The sequence below is a fragment of the Manis pentadactyla genome, chromosome 16 (assembly GCF_030020395.1).
Source record: "Manis pentadactyla isolate mManPen7 chromosome 16, mManPen7.hap1, whole genome shotgun sequence".
NCBI lineage: Eukaryota > Metazoa > Chordata > Mammalia > Pholidota > Manidae > Manis > Manis pentadactyla.
In genome coordinates, this window is record NC_080034.1 from 78,611,450 (window position 1) to 78,631,654 (window position 20,205).

General features: G+C 41.1%; 1 protein-coding gene across 1 annotated transcript in view; it reads left to right on the forward strand.

Moving 5' to 3' along the window:
* The window catches only part of LOC118925645 (cytidine monophosphate-N-acetylneuraminic acid hydroxylase), a 129,428-nt gene that overhangs the window by 106,743 nt on the left and 2,480 nt on the right, over window positions 1–20,205 (forward strand). The window contains exons 12-16 of the mRNA XM_036911679.2: window positions 7,104–7,244; window positions 9,506–9,680; window positions 11,501–11,617; window positions 16,138–16,253; window positions 19,174–19,270. Of these exons, the coding sequence (XP_036767574.2) occupies window positions 7,104–7,244; window positions 9,506–9,680; window positions 11,501–11,617; window positions 16,138–16,253; window positions 19,174–19,249 (625 nt within the window). The 3' untranslated portion in view covers window positions 19,250–19,270. The remainder of the gene's footprint in view (window positions 1–7,103; window positions 7,245–9,505; window positions 9,681–11,500; window positions 11,618–16,137; window positions 16,254–19,173; window positions 19,271–20,205) is intronic.

The following is a 20,205-nucleotide window of genomic DNA, read 5'->3' on the forward strand; positions in this document are numbered from 1 at the left end:
CCAGTTGGGGGAATGACTGGCAGGCTGCTTAGTGCCGTGAGGGGCTTCAGAGCTGCACTGCGCCCTGGGGGTTAGGGCATCTTAAGTTCCCTGGTATTCCCAGCTGCTGGCTAAGTGTGCTGGGACGACTTCGTCCAGCTGTGGGGTCCCTGTCTCTTTAAGACTTGCAGAAAGCACTTGCTTTTCTTTTGTCTCAGGGGCTCTGGTTACGGGGAGCTGCCCACAGGTTTTGCTTTTCCGTTTCTCTAATATCCAGCACCCCGTGCACCTTGTGTCTGCGTTCCAGGTGTGGATTTCTAGAGCTGGTTGTTTAGCAGTCCTGGGCTTTCACTCCCTCCCCATTCTGACTCCTTTCTTCCCACCGGGTTTTGGGGTGGGGAGTGTTCGGGTCCCACCTGTCTGCGGCTTGTATCTTACCCCCTTCATGTGATGCTGAGTTCTCGCAGATGTAGATGTATCCTGGCTGTTGTACTGCATCCACTGGTGTCTCTTTTAGGAATAGTTGTATTTATTGTATTTTCATAAATATATATGTTTTGGGGAGGAGATTTCCACGGAACTACTCATGCCACCATCTTGGCTCTGCCTGAAAGGGTTGGGTTTTATAAATGCTTTTCTGCATTAAATGACATGATTATATGCTTTTTTTCCTTCATTCATTTAATGTGGTGAAATATACTTATTGATTTTCTTATGTTGAACCGCCCTTGCATTCCTGTGACAAATTCCACTTGTCATGATGTATAATCATATTAATATGCTATTGGATATTGTGTGCTAGTGTTTTGTTAAGAAATTTTTGGATCTATATTCATAAGAAATATTGGTCTTTAATTTTCTTCTCTCATGATGTCTTTGCATGGCTTTGATAAAAGCCAAATAGAATGAATTTGGAAGTGTTCCCTTTTGTGTTTGGGAGAGTTTATAAATGAGGATGTTTTCTGTTTTCTCCTTGAGTTGGTTTAAGCAGTTTGTGTGTTCCTATGAATGTGTTTATCTAAGTTATTTAATTAGTGCACAACTGTTCATACTATTCTCTATAATTCTTAAGAGTGTGCTGTTATAGTTAAGATTCAATTACCTCTCCATAAATCTGTACATTCAATGCAGTTCATACCAAAACCCTAGCACAGTTTTGTGTACATATAGACAGTCTGATTATAAAAACTTATAGAAAGAAGCAAAGAAACTAGAATAGCCAGAATAATTCTGAAAAAGAATAAATTTTGGGGAAGGTTGGGGCTCAAGAAGGCAGAGTAGGAAGGCAAAACCTATACCTCTTACCACAAACACACACAAAGAAAGTAACTACAGCAAGTACATCTAACCCTGACAACAAACTGAAGACTTCAGAACACACCACATGTACCTGGAGAAGAAGAGAAGACCACTCAGAAAAGGGTAAAGTGGCAGAGCTGTGACTGAGCAGGACCCAAGCCCTTCCACCATCCCAGCCCGCTGGTAGGAGGAAGAGGAATGGAGTGGGGAAGGGGTATGTGCTCAGGGACTCTTGCACACCCAGCCTTAGAGGTCTGCTCTGGGAGCACAAGTCCACATTGCACTGAGTTCCGGTGAATAATGGGACTGGACACTAGGGGCAGTTGGAAAACTCTGGGAGACTGAGACACCAGCCACCTAGGGAGGGCAGGCACGCTCTGCTGGTCCCACTGAGACCCACCACAGAGGCCGCAGTTTGAAAGACTTGCGAACAGTGAGAAGGCAGCCAGCGGGTGAGGGCTGGATGGTGCTGTCTCTGCAGGAGAAAGGGCACGTGGACGATACCTCCCCAGCCCTCCCTCGGCCGAGCAGATCGGGCACGCGCAGGGGCCCCAGACGCTCTCCCCCCGCTGCTGGTGGCTCAGCCCTGAGGCGCTTCCCCGGGCACTGCAGATGTGCCAGCCCCCTCAGCCCAGCAGTGTCAGACTTGGCTGCCTGGTGAGCAGAGGGAGACTCTCCCAGCTTTCACGGCCAAACTGGGGAGGCGTCTGCAGGAGCCGGCTCCAAGAGCTTCTCCCTCCCCACAGGCAGCCAAGTCAGGTGCTGCACCTCGCTGCTGCTAGGGGCTGCCTGCTGGGACTCACCGCGGCAGCAGCTGCACCCCCCCAGGCCGTGACCAGCTGCCTCAGCCACCAGCGGACCTCCCACAGAGCAACCTGCTATTGCCGCTTCCTGGCGCCCAAGCGCCTCCCCACTGTGCACATCGCGCTGCCTCCAGGAACCCGCACACCCTCCCACCGTGCAACTTGCCGCCTCAGCACGCCCGCACGCACCGCGTAGGCTCTGCTGGGGCGAACTGCTGGCCTCAGACTGAGATAAAACACTGCCAGAAAATAGAAAGGCAACCCTTCCCATTACCCACCACCAGCAACTGGGGCTCTACAGGAAAGGAGACTCAACTCTTCACAAAATCAATCAAGGGATACACAAAAAAGTGTATATTATGACATCGAATACATGAAGTGTGGAGGAAGGAGAAGAAGAAAGGAAAAAGTGCCTTTAGATTTTATTTAAAATAGAGTAATCAGCAACTTAATGTAGACTGTTATATAGTCAGGAAGCTGTCCTTGAACCTTTGATAACCATAAAACTAAAGCCTACAATAGATACAAAAATATATTTTTAAAGAGAACTCTAATAACAACACTAAAGAAGACCGTCAAATAGCAAGAGAAGAATATAAGAGAGGAAGAAAGGAACAGAAAGAAGCTATAAAGACAACCAGAAAACAATTAATAAAATGGCAATAAGTACACATCTATCAATAATTACCTTAAATGTAAATGAACTGAATGTACCAATCAGAAGACACAGAGTGACAGAATGGATTAAAAAAACAAGACCCATCTACCTGCTGCCTACAGGAGACCCAAAGACATATACAGACTAACAGTGAGGTGACAGAAGACATTTCATGCTAACTATAGGGAGAAAAAAGCAGGAGTAGCAGTACTTATTCAGACAAAATTGATTTCAAAGCAAAGAAGGTACATAATGATAAAGGGATCAGTCCAACAAGAGGATATAACCATTATAAATACCTATGCACCAATCAGAGGAGCGCCTAAATATGTAAAACAAATACTAACAGAATTAAAGAGGAAAATAGATTGCAACACATTCATTTTAGGAAACTTAAACACACCACTCACATCAATAGACAGATCATAAATAAATAAGGAAACAGAGGCACTGAACAATATATTGGATCAGATGGACTTAATAGCTATCTACAGACCATTCCCAAAAGCATCAGGATATACATTTTTCTCAAGGGTACATGGAACATTCTCCAGAACAGATCACATACTAGGTCACAAAAAGAGCCTCAATAAATTAAAAAGTTATAAATTGTATCAAGCAGCTTCTTAGACCACAGTGGTATGAAACTAGAAATAAATTACAAAAAGTAAACAAAAAATCCTACAAATACATAGAGGCTAAACAACATGCTTCTAAATAATCAATGGATCATTGACTGAGTTAAACAGAACTAAAGCAATACATGGAGACAAATGAAGACAAAAATACAACAGTCCAGTACTTGTGGGACGCCACAAAGGCTGTTCTAAGATGGAAGTCGTAGCAATACAGGCCTACCTCAAGAAACAAGAACAATTCTGAATAAACAGTCTAAATTTACAATTAAAGAAACTAGAAAAAGAAGAACAAATGAAACCTATTAAGTTGCTGATTATTCTATTGCAAACAAAATCTTAAAGTACTATTCTTCTTCCTCCACACTTTGTGTATTAGATAGTCATAATCTGCACTTTTTGTGTATCCTTTGATTGATTTTGTGTACAGTTAGTTTTGCTACTGTTGTTTTGGTTTAATTTCTAACTTGTTTGGTAATTAATTGGTCTACTACCTTTGCTGGGGGTTTGTTTTCAGTGGTGAAAACTATTTAGGCTTAGGAACATTTCCATCTACAGCAGTCCTTTCTACATATCCTGTAATGCTGGTTTTGTTGTTATAAATTCCTTGAGCCTTCATTTATCTGGAAATTGTTTAATCCCTGCTTCAAATTTAAATGATAATCTTGCTGGGTAGAGGACTGTTGATTGAAGGTCCTTCTGTTTCAATACACTAAATATTTTGTGCCACTCCCTTCTGGCCTGTAATGTTTCTGCTGAGAGCCTGATGATAACCTAATGGGGTTTCCCTTATACGTAAGCATTTTTCTCTCTCTGGATGCTTTTTGTACTCTCTCCTTACTCTTAATCTTTGTCATTTTAATTATTATATGTCTTGGTGTTGTCTTCCCAGGATTCTTTTTGTTAGGGGCTCTCTGTGCCTCCATGACCTGAGTGTCTATTTCCTTTCCCCTATTGGGGATATTTTCAACAATTATTTTCTCAAAGAGACTTTCTATCCCTAAAGGTCTCTCTCTTCTCCTTCTGGGACCCCTATTATGCAAATATTGTTTTGTTTGGAGTTGTCACACAGCTCTCAACATTTTTTCATTCCTAGAGATTCTTTTTTCTCTGTGTTCCTCAGCTGCATTGTGTTTCTGTTCTCTAATCTCCATCTCATTGAGTGTCTCCTCTACTTGCAGTAATCTACTTTTGAATCCCTTCATTGTATGTTTCATTTCAGTTACTATATTCTAAGTGGCTCTTTTTCAGCTCTTCTGCCTCTTTGTTGAAGTCCTCCCTGAGATCTTAAAATATTTTTCTTTAAATCAGTGAGCATATTTTACTTTTAAATCTTTATCAAGAGGACTGGTGACCTCCATTTCATTTAGCCCTCTTTCTGGTGTCTTGTCCTGTACTTTGGTTTGGAACATATTCCTCTGCCTCCTCATTTTGTCAAGGTTTCTGTCTTTCTTCCTTTATATTAGATGGACCTGATATGCTTCCTGGCCTATGGAGTAACAGCCTTATGAAGGAGGCATCGTATAGTGCCCACTCAAGCCTCTTTGCTCTCCAATACTCTCTTTGCTCTACTTTGTGGGAGCCCCACCTGCTGGTGCTGTGGGTGGGGCTGCCTTTCTGTCTGTCTGCCCCAGTGATCTGTCTGCCACAGCAGTTTGCTTCAGCCACCACCTTTGAGATCCAAGTAGAAGCCTCTGCTGGGATCCCTTTGGGAAGGGTCCACCTCTGCGTGCTCTGCAGTGAGGGCAGGGCTGCAGGGCTAATGGGGTGGGCAGGCCGTTATGCAGCTCTTGGGCAGGGCAGGACACACACAGTACCAGGCTTGGACACCTATGCGGAGAGGCCAGACTGACCAGCATTGTGTGCCATACCACATGGCTCGGATTTTATCCTGAAAGGGTGAAAAGCCCAATGAAAGAGTGAAAAGCCCAATGAAAGAGTGGAATAAGGAACGGGGACATGATCAGATGTGCACTGGGGAAGATGGGTTGTATGTCTGTGCGGATGAAGGAACATGGGAATGCTCATGCCGGACACCAGTTTGAAAGCCATTACAATAATCTAGGCAGGTTCCGTGTAATGCCCAGCAAAATCCCGGCAGATGAATGACAGTGAGGATTGAAAAGAGAATTCAGATTCAAGAAATACTAGGTTGAATTGCAAGAACTTAGAGAATGTAACGGGTGCTTATTTACAGGACACTTTACTACTTAATGTGATGCTGCCACTTAAAGTAATTACACGCCACCCCTCTGTCATTAGCAGAAATTACCCTCAGTACCCACAATACCCAGCAGAGGGCAGCATCTGCGTATTGATTTTATTACTGTTTTAGGGAGACAAAGCAGCATCGAGAAGTGATAGACCTTTGTGAATGCCACACATTATGTTTTAGGAAGAATTAGCTGATAGTATCATGGTTTGGAGAAGGGTAGATTGGAAGCAGGGAGAAGAGTTTGTGAACCATTTTGAGACCAGAGGTAGTAAGAGGATGAGACAAAGCGGTGACACTGCTTCAAATTGCGGACCACAAACCGGGAAGCACTCGGGTGTAGGAAGGGAAAAGCCACACGCCTCTGGGTGGGCATCTTCTCTCATGTCTGCAAAATTGATTCCAAGATCATAAATAATGTAAGCCACCTTAGTGCTATTGAAATATAAATGCTTACATATGTTTTGTGTTTCTCTATCTGACTAAAAGTACCTATCCAGGCTAGGTAACCAAGTTGTAGCTCAAGAAAATAAAATTCCCTTTTAACAGAATACATAACCCATATCAGATGAAACAAGTGGCAAATCCTTTTTCTCTGGATCTCCCTTTTTCTGCTCCAACACCACCACAATTACCTGCTTATATGACATTGAAATTGGGGACGTAAACCTTTTCCAGAAGAAGTGGTTTGGAATTAAATTTGGGATTCTCAGCTTTGATCAAAAGCAACAATCAGAAACCAGATCTCAGGATGGGCTATGACTGAGGATGTAAGTGATCTTCTAACAGGTGGATTTTAAGTGGTTTGAATGGAAAGACACTTTTTTGGATTATAAACAACAAAAATGTATTTCTCACAGTTTTGTAGACTGAGAAGTCCAAGATGAAGGTGCTGGCAGATATGGGGTCTAGTGAGGGTCTGCTTCCTGGTTCATAGATGGCTGTTGTTTTGCTATAAACTTACATGACAGGAGGGGTGGAAAGACTTTACTCCCAAAGTCGGGGAGAGGTCCCTCCCAGTGGCCTCTTGGGAAGGCTGAGCCTTGTTCTGGCTGTGGGTAGAGAGCTGTGTGGACCCTGCTGATGAGTGGCGTGATCTGGGGCAAGTCACCTTGCCTTTCCAACCTTACTTTCCTTCTCTATAAAATGAGGGTAATAATGGCAGCTTTCTCATTAGAACATTGTGAAGATGAAGTCCATTAGTGCATGTTAAACACTTAGTATAATCTGTGAAATAAAACAGAATTATTTGTATATCTAAGTAATATTAAATATAAGAGTGTGATATTCCCATCTATTTATGATAGCCTGTCTTGGTTCATCTAACTTAATCCCAATCACCACATGATTATACTTAAAAATGAAGTATAAATACCACCTTCTCTAACTAATAATTCTTTTCTAATTAGGGACATTAGCTCAAGTATAGTTTTTATTTCTCCATGGGGTAAGTGAAGGGGGATTAGAAAGTGAGAATACAGAGAAAAAACTTTCTTACACACATTCTTATTTTTCAGGTATATTAAAGAAACAAACATCAAAAATGACCCAAATGAACTCAACAATCTTATCAAGAAAAACTCTGATGTGGCAACATGGACCCCACGACCTGGAGCCATTCTTGATCTGGGTAGGATGTTAAAGGACCCGACAGACAGGTTTGGCTTAAATATTTATAGAGAATAAAAATGATTTGTGAATGTTCTCAGTTTTATGAGAAAATAAAGGGTCTCCATTTATAGGAATTTTATTTTGTTGACTATAAGTATCTTTCAAATCTAGAGGGAAAAGACTGAGTCTCCCTGAGTTTCTCATCCTATGTAATAATTACATACTCAAGTGTTTTCCTTATCTCAGAATCTTAGTAGAGGATAGAGGAAAAGGAAGCTTTTTCTATCAAGGACCATTGATACAGCTCAAAAATAAGCTCTTATGTAAGTAAAAAGCAATAAGCATGAAAGTTAATTTCATATCAGTGCAAACATTACCCACTTGCCAATTCCTCAGACAGTATAAACAAATGATAATGCACTGGAAGTGCCAATCAGTTGATGTCACATTTTCATAAATACTTGACCCAAATGGAACCGTACGTTCCTTGCCCTTATTCAGGAATGGCCTAAATGTGTCGGAGAGCAGCGCACGCCATTACCAAGGGCACACCCTCTTTGCCTCCCCTCTACGTAGTCGGAATGAACAGTGCGGTCAGGCACCTTGCCTCTTGCTAACTTCCCTTATCAAACTAGTTATCAAATCTGGTCAATTCTCCTTCATAAATCTCTCGCAAATCCACCACTCATCCCCAGCGCCTTCTGCTGTTAGCCTTAATTCAGCTTCTCACAATTTTTCACCCAGATCTCTGCGGTGGCCCCTGACTTATCTCTGTGCCTCCACCCCCACGCCCCTTTGATCCGTCCTCCACACCAGCCTTTCTCAGTCTACTGGTCACAATCCACTGGTGGGTCGTAAAATCAATGGCACTGATCTCAACCAGTGGTTTTTAAAAAATGAAATAAAGTAGACTTGACCAGACCAGATCAGACCTGAGTACATTTCATATAACAAGGGTAGTATTATCTCAGGTAACTTATTTCACAGATACCCTTGGTATGAAGACCCTGATACGATGTAAAATGTAATTTCCTGCTGGGTTCATAGGCAAAAAGTTTGAAAGCCCCTACCCTGCACAGCTGCCAAAGGAATCTTTCAAATGCAAAACTCATCCTGTTCCTTCCCTGCTGAAAATTCTTTAGGATCTCCCTACTGCATCTAGGATAAAAGGTAATTTTGATCACCCAGATCAAGAGTGAAGGAGATTTTTAATTATTTATTGGCAGAGCATTCAAGAGACTTTGTCATTAGCTTTTCCCTCCCTCATCTCTTTTCAGTCCTTCAGATGTATTCTATGGCAGTAACTCAAAATTTAATGAACATTAGAATATCCTGAGGAACTTGCATGAATGCAGATCCCTGGGCTCCACACCCAGAGATTCTGATTCAATAGATCTGAGGCAGAGCCCAGGAATCAGCATTTACATGATTGTGTCACACCAAAGCATTCTGAGTAACAAGAGAATCAGTATTATTGATTCTCCATATTAAGAGTATAAGTGACACAGAGAGTCTAAGAGTTTAAATCTTTTTTGAGGGGAGCCAGGGACAGGAAAGAGAGGAAATGTGGTCAAGGAAATCTCAATCTGAAATCTTTGGCATTTAAACTAGGTTTTAGAGGTGAAGAGGAGGTTGCAAGTAGAGTAACTGGGAACAGGAGCGTGGAGGGGGTGCAGAGAGGTGGAGACGGCATTTGCTGGAGAAGGGAAGTGTAAATGGTACCATTAGTTTGGTGAATATAGATGCTTTGAATAAGTGAATATATGCCATCCATTCGGAAGTGGTTTATTTAGCTCCTTCTGTATACTAGGCGCCATGCTAGGTACAGGGATACAGCTGTGAAAAGGCCCTTTCCTCATGAAGGCATCCATCTACCTGAGTGCAGGGGTGCTAAGTGAAGGGGGAGGTAAGGGATGAGTCAGGAACGCCTTGTTGGGACCAGGGTTGGAAAGGCCTTGTAGGGACAGTCCAAGGAAGCTACCTATGAGTAAGGGGAGCTTGAGAAAGTTATAAAGCAAAGCAGGAACACCACTGCATTCTGTTTTAGGCAACGTTGCCATAGTTTAGTTATTTAAACCAAGAGAGCCCTAAAATCAATGGTTTTCCAACTTTTTTTCCAGACACAGACTTTAATCTTCAAATGTATTCTGACTTGGAAACCCTTCGCGTCCCCTGAAGTGCTCCTGAGGGTCCACTGGGAATCCCCTGAGCAGTCTTTCGTCTGGTTGACTATTGATATTTGTGTGCTGACTTTCACCTTCTGTATTTGTGCTCGCCTCAATTACTCTCTCACCTTTGTGTCTTTAAGTAAGGGTATCATAGAGCCTCCAGAGGGGACAAAAATTTGCAAGGATTCCTGGGACTTTGGACCATATTTGAAAATCTTGAATGCTGCTGTAGGAGATGAAATATTTCTTCACTCATCTTGGATAAAAAAATACTTCACTTGGGCTGGATTTAAGGATTATAACCTGGTGGTCAGGGTATGCTGCTAAGTATTATTTGTTTTTGTTTTCTTGCATTATGGATATGTATGAAAACCCCTGTATTCCGATTTGCTTCTCAACAAACATTCATTAAGTCCTACCAATTGCCTAATAGAGAGCAGATTTGACAATGTGATCAACAATCTCTTGTTGAAAATTTAGGGAATGTTCTCAAGTCCAGTTTAGTTTCTCTTTTGGAGCCTTCTTTTCCCTCCTGTCACCATGTGTCTGTTGTTGTCTGTTTTTGTGGGTGTTTGTTTTGTTTATTTTTGGCATGATGGAAACAGCTGTTGAAACTGTGGGGCAGGAAGGTGGGACTCACCAGGGGCACAGGGTGACACAGAAGCAGAGGGCTCTTCCTTGCAGTTGTGGTAAGGACTGAATTCCACAAACCGTGAGGCCAGCCTAGAGCTAGAGCTTCAATGAGCCTCAACACCTACAACAGAGCTCATAAGCCAAGAGGTGCAGGTTAAAACCCAGTCACCAAAGCTAAGGTTGTATCTCAATGCAAATTAAGTCCTAACAGGGAGGAGGTGCAAAAGAAAGAGGAAGTCTGAAATGGCCTGAGGTTACCTGCAAAGTCAGTGAGTAACCAGCCGCTTATATATATACATTTTTTAAAATCTGGCTTTTATTTATTTATAATTAAGGTATCATTGATATACAATCTTATGAAGGTTTCATATGAGCAACACTGTGGTTTCAACACTCACCCGTGTTATCAAACCCCACCCCCACCCCATTGCAGTCACTGTCCATCAGCGTAGGAAGATGCCTTAGAGTCACTGCCTCTCTGTGCTGCCCTGTATCTGGCTTATATTTAGTGCCTGAGATTGTGTAAAGGGAGCAAAGTTTAGGGAAGGCTTCAGGAAACACTCACACCTTTGAAGACAAGGATTGAGTGCCCTCAGAGTGAGGACTATCCCCAAATTCACCTGTTAACTCCTGAACTATTAGGCAACACTTGCCATTCTCAAAAGCAGTGATTCCTAAACACCCTCCTGGGGGTCATTGCCAGTCTGTGAGATTTTTGCTGGTCAATAGTGAAGTAAGAATGAGTGGTTACAAAGTTGTCAACTTTCCTTTCTTGGAATGAATTGGCATCATTCCAAAATTAGGCCCTTACTATTTTTCAGATGTAAGCATTCTTCCTTTAGTGAAATAAAAGAATAACAGATGTAAGGTTTTTTAAAAAAATTATTATTATTTTTTAATTTTGGTATCATTAATCTACAATTACATGAAGAACATTATGTTTAGTAGGCTCCCCCCTGAAGTCCTCACTTGGCAAAATAAAATATTGGGGACTATATTAGCTCCCAAATACTTTTTAGGAAATTGTCTTTGAAATCCAAAGACCTGGGAAATATTGGTCTAAATTATGTTTTCAGTTGGACAATTAGTATGAAAAAGAGAAAACATTTGAAATTTTCAAAGAAACTATTTGTTTAGCTGTTATATGATGGGAAACATTCCACTTTTATTTATTTCTTAGGCTGCAAACATAATGGTATTTGATATCTCATTACTAGTAATGCTTAAGGTAATGATAATCTCTGAAAATTTGATTGAAGTCAGTAATACGAAGCAGTTTTGTTAGTGTAGAAGACTAGGATTTGAATGTTATTAGTTCAGGGGGGAGAGAGATTAAGGGAGGAGTGGGGGAGAAAGAGAATGAAGGAGAGACCCTTTTTAGATCAACTCCAGTTCATCGCTATCAACTGAGGACATTTGGGTCTAACACATTCTAGAATTGTTTAAAGACCTTGACTACCAGATTCATGTGCTTTCCCTTTACCATGTTGTCATTTGCACAGATAATTGAGACAGATGAGGACTTCCACCCTTTTCCTGGAGGATATGACTATTTGGTTGACTTTCTAGATTTATCCTTTCCAAAAGAAAGGCCAAGCCGGGAGCATCCCTATGAGGAAGTAAGCAGCAGCACTGCTGAAAGTGCCCCTTCCCTCCATCCCTCCTTCCTCTTAAACAACCTTTTCATTTTAGAATAACTTCAGATATACAGAAAAGTTGCAAAGATAGCACAGAGAGCGTTGTTAACATTTTACTTCACTCTGGTATATGTACCATAACTAATGAGCCAACATGGAAACATAATCATTATGTTTCAATAAGCATAAACGTTTTTGAGTCACTTACAGACCGGCTTCTCTACTACTTCCTTCCAAACAGCTGACCTGCCTGAGTTGTTACTGGACCTCAGACACTGACCTCTGCCCTCCTTTCTCTTTTCTCCAATGGTGTCTCCTTCACCACGTGACCTGATGAGTGTCTCTGTAAAAGGAACTGATGTCAACATAAATCTACAAGTATTTTGTTGAGCTCTGATTTTGAGCAAACCCCTCGCCTGCGGCAGCATGATGTAAAGGAAAAAGCTTTGGAGATAGTTTGGGATAGGACTGGTGCACAACCGAGCCTTGGGTTTTTCTTTCATAGGACATATTCCCACCTTACGAGTTTAGTCAAGTGACATAATATAAGTGAGCATGCATTGTAATTTAAAATTCTGTATAAATGTAAGAATCACTATAAATGAAGGATATGTGGTCTGCCCTTAAGCTTATTATATGTGCACTATAAATGTATGATACCTTAATTGTGAGGCTCAAGTGTATCTTCATATAATAGATGTGTCTTAAACTACATTTTAATAATTTGACTTGTATTTTCATGTTTAGTAAATGACTTGGTATTGAAGAGAATCCTATGCTGAAACTTCTATAAAACCAATAATCCATTGCCTACTTTATGGGTTTAAAAAAAACTGGGTTTCATATACAGAAAAAACCCTATGTGAAGCACTCATTTTAAGCAAAATCTTAGAGGGAATCTGTTAAATGTCCTTTATGTAACAAATATGTAGCCAACTCTGTGCCAAACACAGCTTTAAGCACTTTATAGAAATTAAGTAATTTAATTTGGCAACAACCTTATGAACAGATACTCTGTATTCTCCATTCATAAATGAGGGAAATGCCATATCAAGAAGCTAAAAATTTATCCCAAGATCTTCTAGCTGGTAAACAGGGTGCAGGGCTCTGACAGCAGGCAGTCTAGCCTCTAAGTCTTTTCATTTAGCTGCTCTGTTGCTTCTCAAATCTGCATTTACAAAACCTATAAATTAAGGTATCTCTTAGCCTTAAAGGAGGTTCATCTTTAAAAATTTTTAAATAACAAGATCATTTAAAAATATTTAATTGAAAAAAGTCACTTTTCTTAATGTATCTGCTGAATAAAGCAAGTAACAGCTCTGCTGCAGATGTAAAAACCCCGACAGGGTAAACCGTTGCGCATGGCGGTCTGTAATGCAGCTCGGTGATTTTATCTCCAGGAGCTTAGTGAGGTTTCTATATGCTGAGGTTTGCTTAAGGAGATTATGCCTATGGAAGAGTTCCTCCTCTTGTTTCCTGTAGCCCTCTAATATTGCCTTTTCTTTTCTTTTCCTTTGTTTTGCAGTAATTGCTTTTCAGCCTCATAAGTACACTTTCTATCACCAACTCTCCATCCCTCCTGGATGCACGGCTCTGGTAGCTTTCTATCCTCCTGTGTCAGTCGGGAAGGGCTCCTCTCAGTCTGCTGCAAATCTGTCACCAGTGACACCTCTTAACTGCTTCCAGACACCACCCACATCTTTGCCATCTTTGCTTTACTCCTTTGTGGGGCTCTCTGCTTAAGTGACTGACACAGAAAGGGTGCATGGAAGTGAAACGTTGCAGTACTTTGCTGCTTCATGTTCATGACAGTCTAGCTGAGCATGTAATGCTGGGTGGCAACCCATTTTCCATGGACACCTGAAGGCATTGCCCTGTGGCTTCTAGATGTGCTCCACGTTGCTTACCCCAGGCTGACCTTTCTTTCTTTCTGAGTGATGTTTAAGAATGAAGGAGTTCATCTATATTTACCGTACAAAGGCTTTTCAAGCTAATTTAGTGCATGTAATGTCTGTATATGTATAGGATTTGTTATCCAGCGGGCTTTATTTGAAGGCAGGGGTTAAATGCTCACAGACTGACCCAAGGCAGATCTTGTAAATAGGCAAAGCTGGGTGGGGACTGTCACATGGGACACAAATGCCAGGTTGGAAGGGGGCACCCCCTGCTGGGCTCCAGCTGATCTGAATTTTCTGGAGAACTTAGAAATCTGGATTTTTATGTGAAATACCCATATTTATAAATGTGGAAAGCTAATTCAAATTTTTGAAAGGAAGTGTAGGCTATATGAAACAAGAGCTCGGCTGCTTTTGGTCAGGAGGACACCAGTTTAAGTTACGAAAGTGAGGAGCCAGCTGTTAGGCTGGGGGACTCCTAGTACCAACATGTGGAGGTCCTCACCTTGGGACATCAGAAATACACTGCCTGCCCTTGTTCTCCTCACATCAAGTGCATTTATTCAGAGAACTTTCTGGATGTGTGGTGGGAACAACACACAGATGTAGGCAAGGGGTGAATCATTTCATGTACACAGTGCCGTGTGCCCCTGCTGGCATCCTTGGTACCTACCTCTATGCCCTCCACATCTGAACACCCCTGCTCATGTTTTCTGGGATTCGGCAGCCTGTGCCCTGTTGTGTTCTTTGGTGGTGACTCATTGACCTGCTTTCCAGATTCAAGTTAATTATCTGAAATCAACTGCCTGTCAACCACCCACTTTGTTTCCTCCTCCCTGAGGCAGTTTATACCTATGTAATCCCTTTGTGGACATTTTAGTTGGGTCTGGAAGTGTGCAGATGACAGGTTACACATCACTCTGAATAGAAGTCCTTTCTTAGATTTCACCCCTTGTTTTCTGTTCTTCCTATTCTTCTGCATTCTTTCCAAGTCTCTCTCCAGCCATCACTTAAATCTTTTGTCTTTCTCCGGAGTTCTGTATTCAACCACCAGTCTTCCCAAGTCTTTCCTGGGTGAACTTATTTGCTAGCATCACTTCTCTGCTAATGATGCCAAAACTCCTTATATCCTGCCCAGATTTCTCCCTGTTCCCTCCAAACTTAAATTTTTTTATAGCCAACTTGCCTGCAAGATATTATCACCCAGACTTCCAAAATCTGTAGCACCTCTTTTTAAACTTGTTCAAAATTCAACTCATCTTCCTTCTCAAAACTCTTCCTCCTTTCCTACCTTGATTGTTGGCATTATTCACCCCCCAGTAAGCCACACTAGAAATAGGGGAGTAATCATCAAGTCTTCCCTTTTCCCTGCTCTCCAAATCTAATCAATCACCAAGACCTTCCTACTTTACCCCCTACAAATTCTCAAACCCATCCCCAGTTCTCCCAGGCACTCCTCTCTGGATCAAAAGGTCAAGAAAGCCCATCTCGCCTCCACTGTGAGGAACTAGACCTTGGTTCTGCATCTTAGCTGGTCAATCCTCACCCTGAACAAACTGTGTGATCATGTTTCTAAGGACAGATCCTCTGACCAGGGTTTTTTATTTCAGTTCACAATGGATATAATCATTTTTTAGGAATGGTGCAAGAAAGAGAAATAAATCCAAAATACCAATCTGCTGATCCTTCTTTGTCATTAGTAGCCTATCACTGGACAGCTTGCCTCTACTGCCATTCACACAGTCTTGATTAGGAAAAAAAATATGATGCCAGATACTGAAAAAATTTCTGGTAAACTTTAACACTGCTACTAAGGAGCTATTAAAACCTTGTCCAATCTTATTGTCTTACAAGAGCTACCTCACGCTCTTTTTTATAAATTATCTCATCTTTTCTTCTCACAACAGCCCTGTAATAAACAAAACTAAGGCTGAGCAAAGTTAAGGTCCCATGATTAGTAAATGCTGGGCTGAGACTTAAAACCAGCTCTGCTTGTCTTCTATTCTGTGCTCCTGTGACTTTTCAACAGCTTCCTTGTCAGCAGTTGGAATTCTTTAAAAGTAAGGGCCTTGACCACCTAATTAAGGTGATACTGCTCTGTGGCAGTCCAGAAACGCAGATTGCTGTGAACTTGCAGGCTCTGCTCTGCTTCTGAATGTTCAGGTAGGAGACTAGAACACTGAACTTTCAGAACAATGGTGTAGCACCATTTAGGGAAAGCTTACTATGTGCCAGCCCTTGTTTTAAGTATTGTATACACATAGACTCAGTTAATACTTTGAGAAATATGAGGAAAATGAGGTGCAGAATGGTTGCCGAATTCACACAGCTGGGCCCTGGCTTTGAACCCAGCAGTCTGACTCTGTCTGCGCTCTCAGCCACCATGCCCCTGCCAGCTCCTGGTCATTTCCTGTTTTTATTCCCTCAATTTCTGCTTTACTCAGGGTAACTTCTTTCCACTTAGCCTGTGATATCCACTCCAGTAGACTTCTCTCCTGGACTCCCCAGGCTCCTGCCATCACAGGCAGCTCTTCTCCCAGGGACACCAGTGGTCAATATCCTGTGCTGGCTGGCTTGCCCCTGCTAGTTGTTCCATATCTGTTTCAGATTCGGAGCCGGGTTGACGTCATCAGGCACGTGGTGAAGAATGGTCTCCTCTGGGATGACTTGTATATAGGATTCCAAACCCGGCTTCAGCGGGATCCTGACGTATACCATCATCTGTAAGTCTGAAATGCCTGTTTTGACCACTGCAGAAGATGTTCAGGATATATAAGTTCCGTCAGTGACTGACTTTGCCCCAAATTCTGTTGGATATATGAGATTCCACCATTAGAGCTTTAGTCCTTTGGTAACCTTTTTGTTAAAAAGCAAATCTGGCTAAGAAAGGAACATTTTAAACAGTCATTATGTATACATTCATATAAATATGTTTTGATCCCTCCTGGAAGTAGGTTTTGATATAGAAAAGGAAAGGATATTATAAGAGGGAAAGGGTATGTTTCCCAAGGCAAAAATGGGGAGGAGGTTTTCATGGGCAAAGATGTGGTCATTGAAGACAATTGTTTCCCTTGTCACATTTTTGCTTCTGCCCAACTCTAGTGTGAATTTGGTGGACTAGTTGGTTGATGGGAATGGCCCCTGAACTTATGCCTGCCTACACTTCAAAACCATGTAAGCCTCTCATTGCAAAACTCTGTATAATCTTTAACACTATATTTGGAATTTTTGAGTTGAAATGTTAGAAAAGCCCATTTGTCATTTTTATATTTGCAAAATAATCACCAAGATAGAGTATACTTTCATATCAGTTATCACCAATCCACTGAAAAATGCAGGAATTTAATTTTAAATATGCAAAAATTACTATCTGGCTTCTGCCTTGATCTTGTGAGGCAGGGACCATGGGTGTAGTCAGAGTAAGGTGAGGGCCTCCGGAAAAAAGCAAGGCAGGATATTTACAGTCAGAGCAATGTAACTACATGCAAGGAAACCCCCTGCCAAAGCTCTGTGTTAAACATTAAGCTTTAGAGTCATTCTTCAGTGAGATCAGTTAATATTTCCAGATAAAGAAGAGTAGCACATGGTTTTATTATGCTATCATTTGTAATCATGTGTCAGATTCACTTTAACAGGCTAAAAGGCCCAGGCCTATGTGCTGTCTTTCCTCCTTCAGATCTGATGAGGTGATTTGCAAACTGGGCAGTTAATTTAGCATGCAGACCTAGCTGTAGACAACACAGTAAAAGGCAGGAAGGATTCCACCTTAAAGATAAGATTGCATTTTAACACCCAGGAAGTTAAGAAGCAAAATTCTTAACTTACTCTTTAGCAAACAGACAATAACTCAGCCCACCTTGGGGGCTGGACCGGTGGCCTTGTTTGATATGCTCCCAGACCAAGACGCTGGTATCCCAGGGAGAAATCAGAGTAGTAAAGTTCTTGTGTTAAGTTAATTTTTAATATTCAGGGGCCACTTAACAAGTCCACACCCTAAGCCTTTTGTCCAGTTCCCCAAAATCCTCAACTGCCTATAAAACCCCTAGACAACACACCACCAACACGGGCTCTCTTGTCCCCTCCTGGTGTGAGCCAGGAGCTCTGTCCTCTCATTGTATCTCTCAAAAAAAAAAACCTCTCCCTGGCTCTCCTACCTTGGGTGTTTGCTAAGTTCATTGTTCGACTCTGCAAACAAGAACCCTGGCATCACTTGCAAGCACAGGCATGTCTTAATATTTCTTTTTTTACTTATTTCCTTTTGAATGTTTTTAAATTACAAAAACTATTTTCAAAATGTAGAAATATATAAAATAAAAAAGTAAATAGCTCTATCCCACACCTCTCCCAGAACAGCCTGTTTCCGGCTTCCCCTTTCACCCACTCTGCAGGGCACTGCTTGGTAACTGCTCAGTGCGTGTCATCACAGGCCTGTTTCTGGGCATATCAACATTTCTCTAAATATATTTGTTTTCAGTAAAACATTCCGTATAGTTGAGGGTGGGGGTTTATTGTTGCTGGTGTTTTTAATGTAGTCCTAATACATATGTTCTGTAACCTGCGTTTTTTGCATATCAGTGTATCTTCGGTATTAACCTCAAACATTTTAACAGCTGTAAACCATTCCAGGTTGTGTTCAGTTTCAACAGACCATGTACCTCACTTCTTGTTCTGGAAAAAAAGAAATGTAGCAACATTTGTGGAGATTCAAGAGGTCACTTTTCTTAAGAAAATAATTCCATCTTGGAAACTTCTAGGATATTGATACTAAGGATATTTTGTTATATTGCTTTGATTAAAAAGGTCACAGATATAAGACAACCTCATAATGAATCTGGGAAGGAGTCACAGACCAATTCATCTTTGTTGCTTTTAAATGAAATTTATGAGATTATTAAATATTTTTCTAGTTATAAAAATAAATATCTACTCTAGAAATTTTGAAAAAAATATTTAAAAATACAAAGAAAGAGTAAAAACCACAAATAATGCTCACTACCCAGGAGAGGAGTTTATATTTTGGTATCTAATTTCTTTTTCTGCTTACAAGCACATACACACGTACTTTTTATAAAAATGATACTTCACGTACTTTTGTACTTGCATGTCTGCTAAACAATCTTCGATCTACCTCTAAATTGTTCCTAACTTTTCACAATTTGAAACAGTGATTTGGCAAATAAACAAGCCTTGCACACTTTCACAGTGATTTCCTTGGGATAAATTCCTAGGAGCGGAGCTGTTGGATCCAACATGGTGTATATGTTTTTTGTTGTACTCTTACCAAATCGTCCTTCAGGAAGCCAGATCTCCTTCCCAGAAATAATGTATGAGAGAATCCTCATTTACCTGCACGTTCTCCAATACCAGGTCCTAATGCATTTGTGTACAGAATATAGATCTCTGTTTCCACATGAGAATTTCTTAAAGTGAGGCACATCACAGTAAAATAAAAATAAGACATAGTTGTCATGTTTTAAGGAGCTACATTCAGCACTCAAAAATGCCAAGCTGTGTGAACAACTGAAACAGTACAGAAACGCTGCCTCTTAGGGAGATTTGAGTACCAGGCACTAAACAGATCTTGACAAAAGAGCAGACACGGGAGTTTCCAAAATATATTCCTCTGCCTTATCTTTTTTACAGGTTTTGGAACCATTTTCAAATAAAGCTCCCCCTAACGCCCCCCAACTGGAAGTCCTTCCTGACGCACTGTGCGTAGAGTGGACCTGGGATTTCTCAGGTAAGCATCCTGTAGATCTGGGAGTCACATATCATAAACCCCATCACACTCCCTTTGGCACCTAAATTAAGCAGGCACTGTGCCTTTCAGAAAACCTCACTGGGGGAATAGGAGCCAACATTGTAAGAACATTCAATTTTAAAAATAAGTAAGTAAAGTGAGTAGTAAGTACATCCAGACCAAAGTCCATGGAATGTTGAGGTGAACATAGAGTTAATTAGCAAACAAGACAAAAACCATCCCAGATAGTCAGTAAATGCTCAGAGCTAAATACATGAAGAAAAGCAACAGCAAAAACTGAAGGGAGAAAAACTAAAAACTGTAAGATGGGAAACATCACTTCTCGGTTTCCAGTAGACCTCCCTCTTTTTCAGGCTGATGGAGAATAGCTTGTCTGCTACAAATCCAAATGACATTTCTTTTTGCTGCTTGGGATGTGATTTTATTAAGTGAATTACAAAACCTATTTCCATACATTTGTTATTGTAAAGATCATATAATATTACTACAAAGGTACAATTACTAAAATTCCTTGACTTGTGCATTTCTTTATATATTCATTTATTTATTCCACAAACAGCTATCCCATCATGTGATATTGTAACAATCTGTTGTCTCTTCCAGTCAGTAGACTCTGAATTTCTTTAAAGTAGACACTCTTGCCTGTGTATCCCTAGTGCTTAGCACAATGCCCAGTGCACACATAATTTTATTCATAATATGCATGCAACAAAGGAAGGAACAAGTGAATTTTTCTCTTCCACTGTCAGTGTGACTTGCCTCTTTGACTAGGCTTCAGTGTCCTTACTAATAAAATGAAGGATTGAAATAGAACATTCTTTTCAGTTGCAAAGTTCTTTGTTCCATACTCTAGTCTACCAAAAGGCATTAAGTTAGGTCTTCTAAGTTATGGTTACAGGCTGGAAGGGATGCTA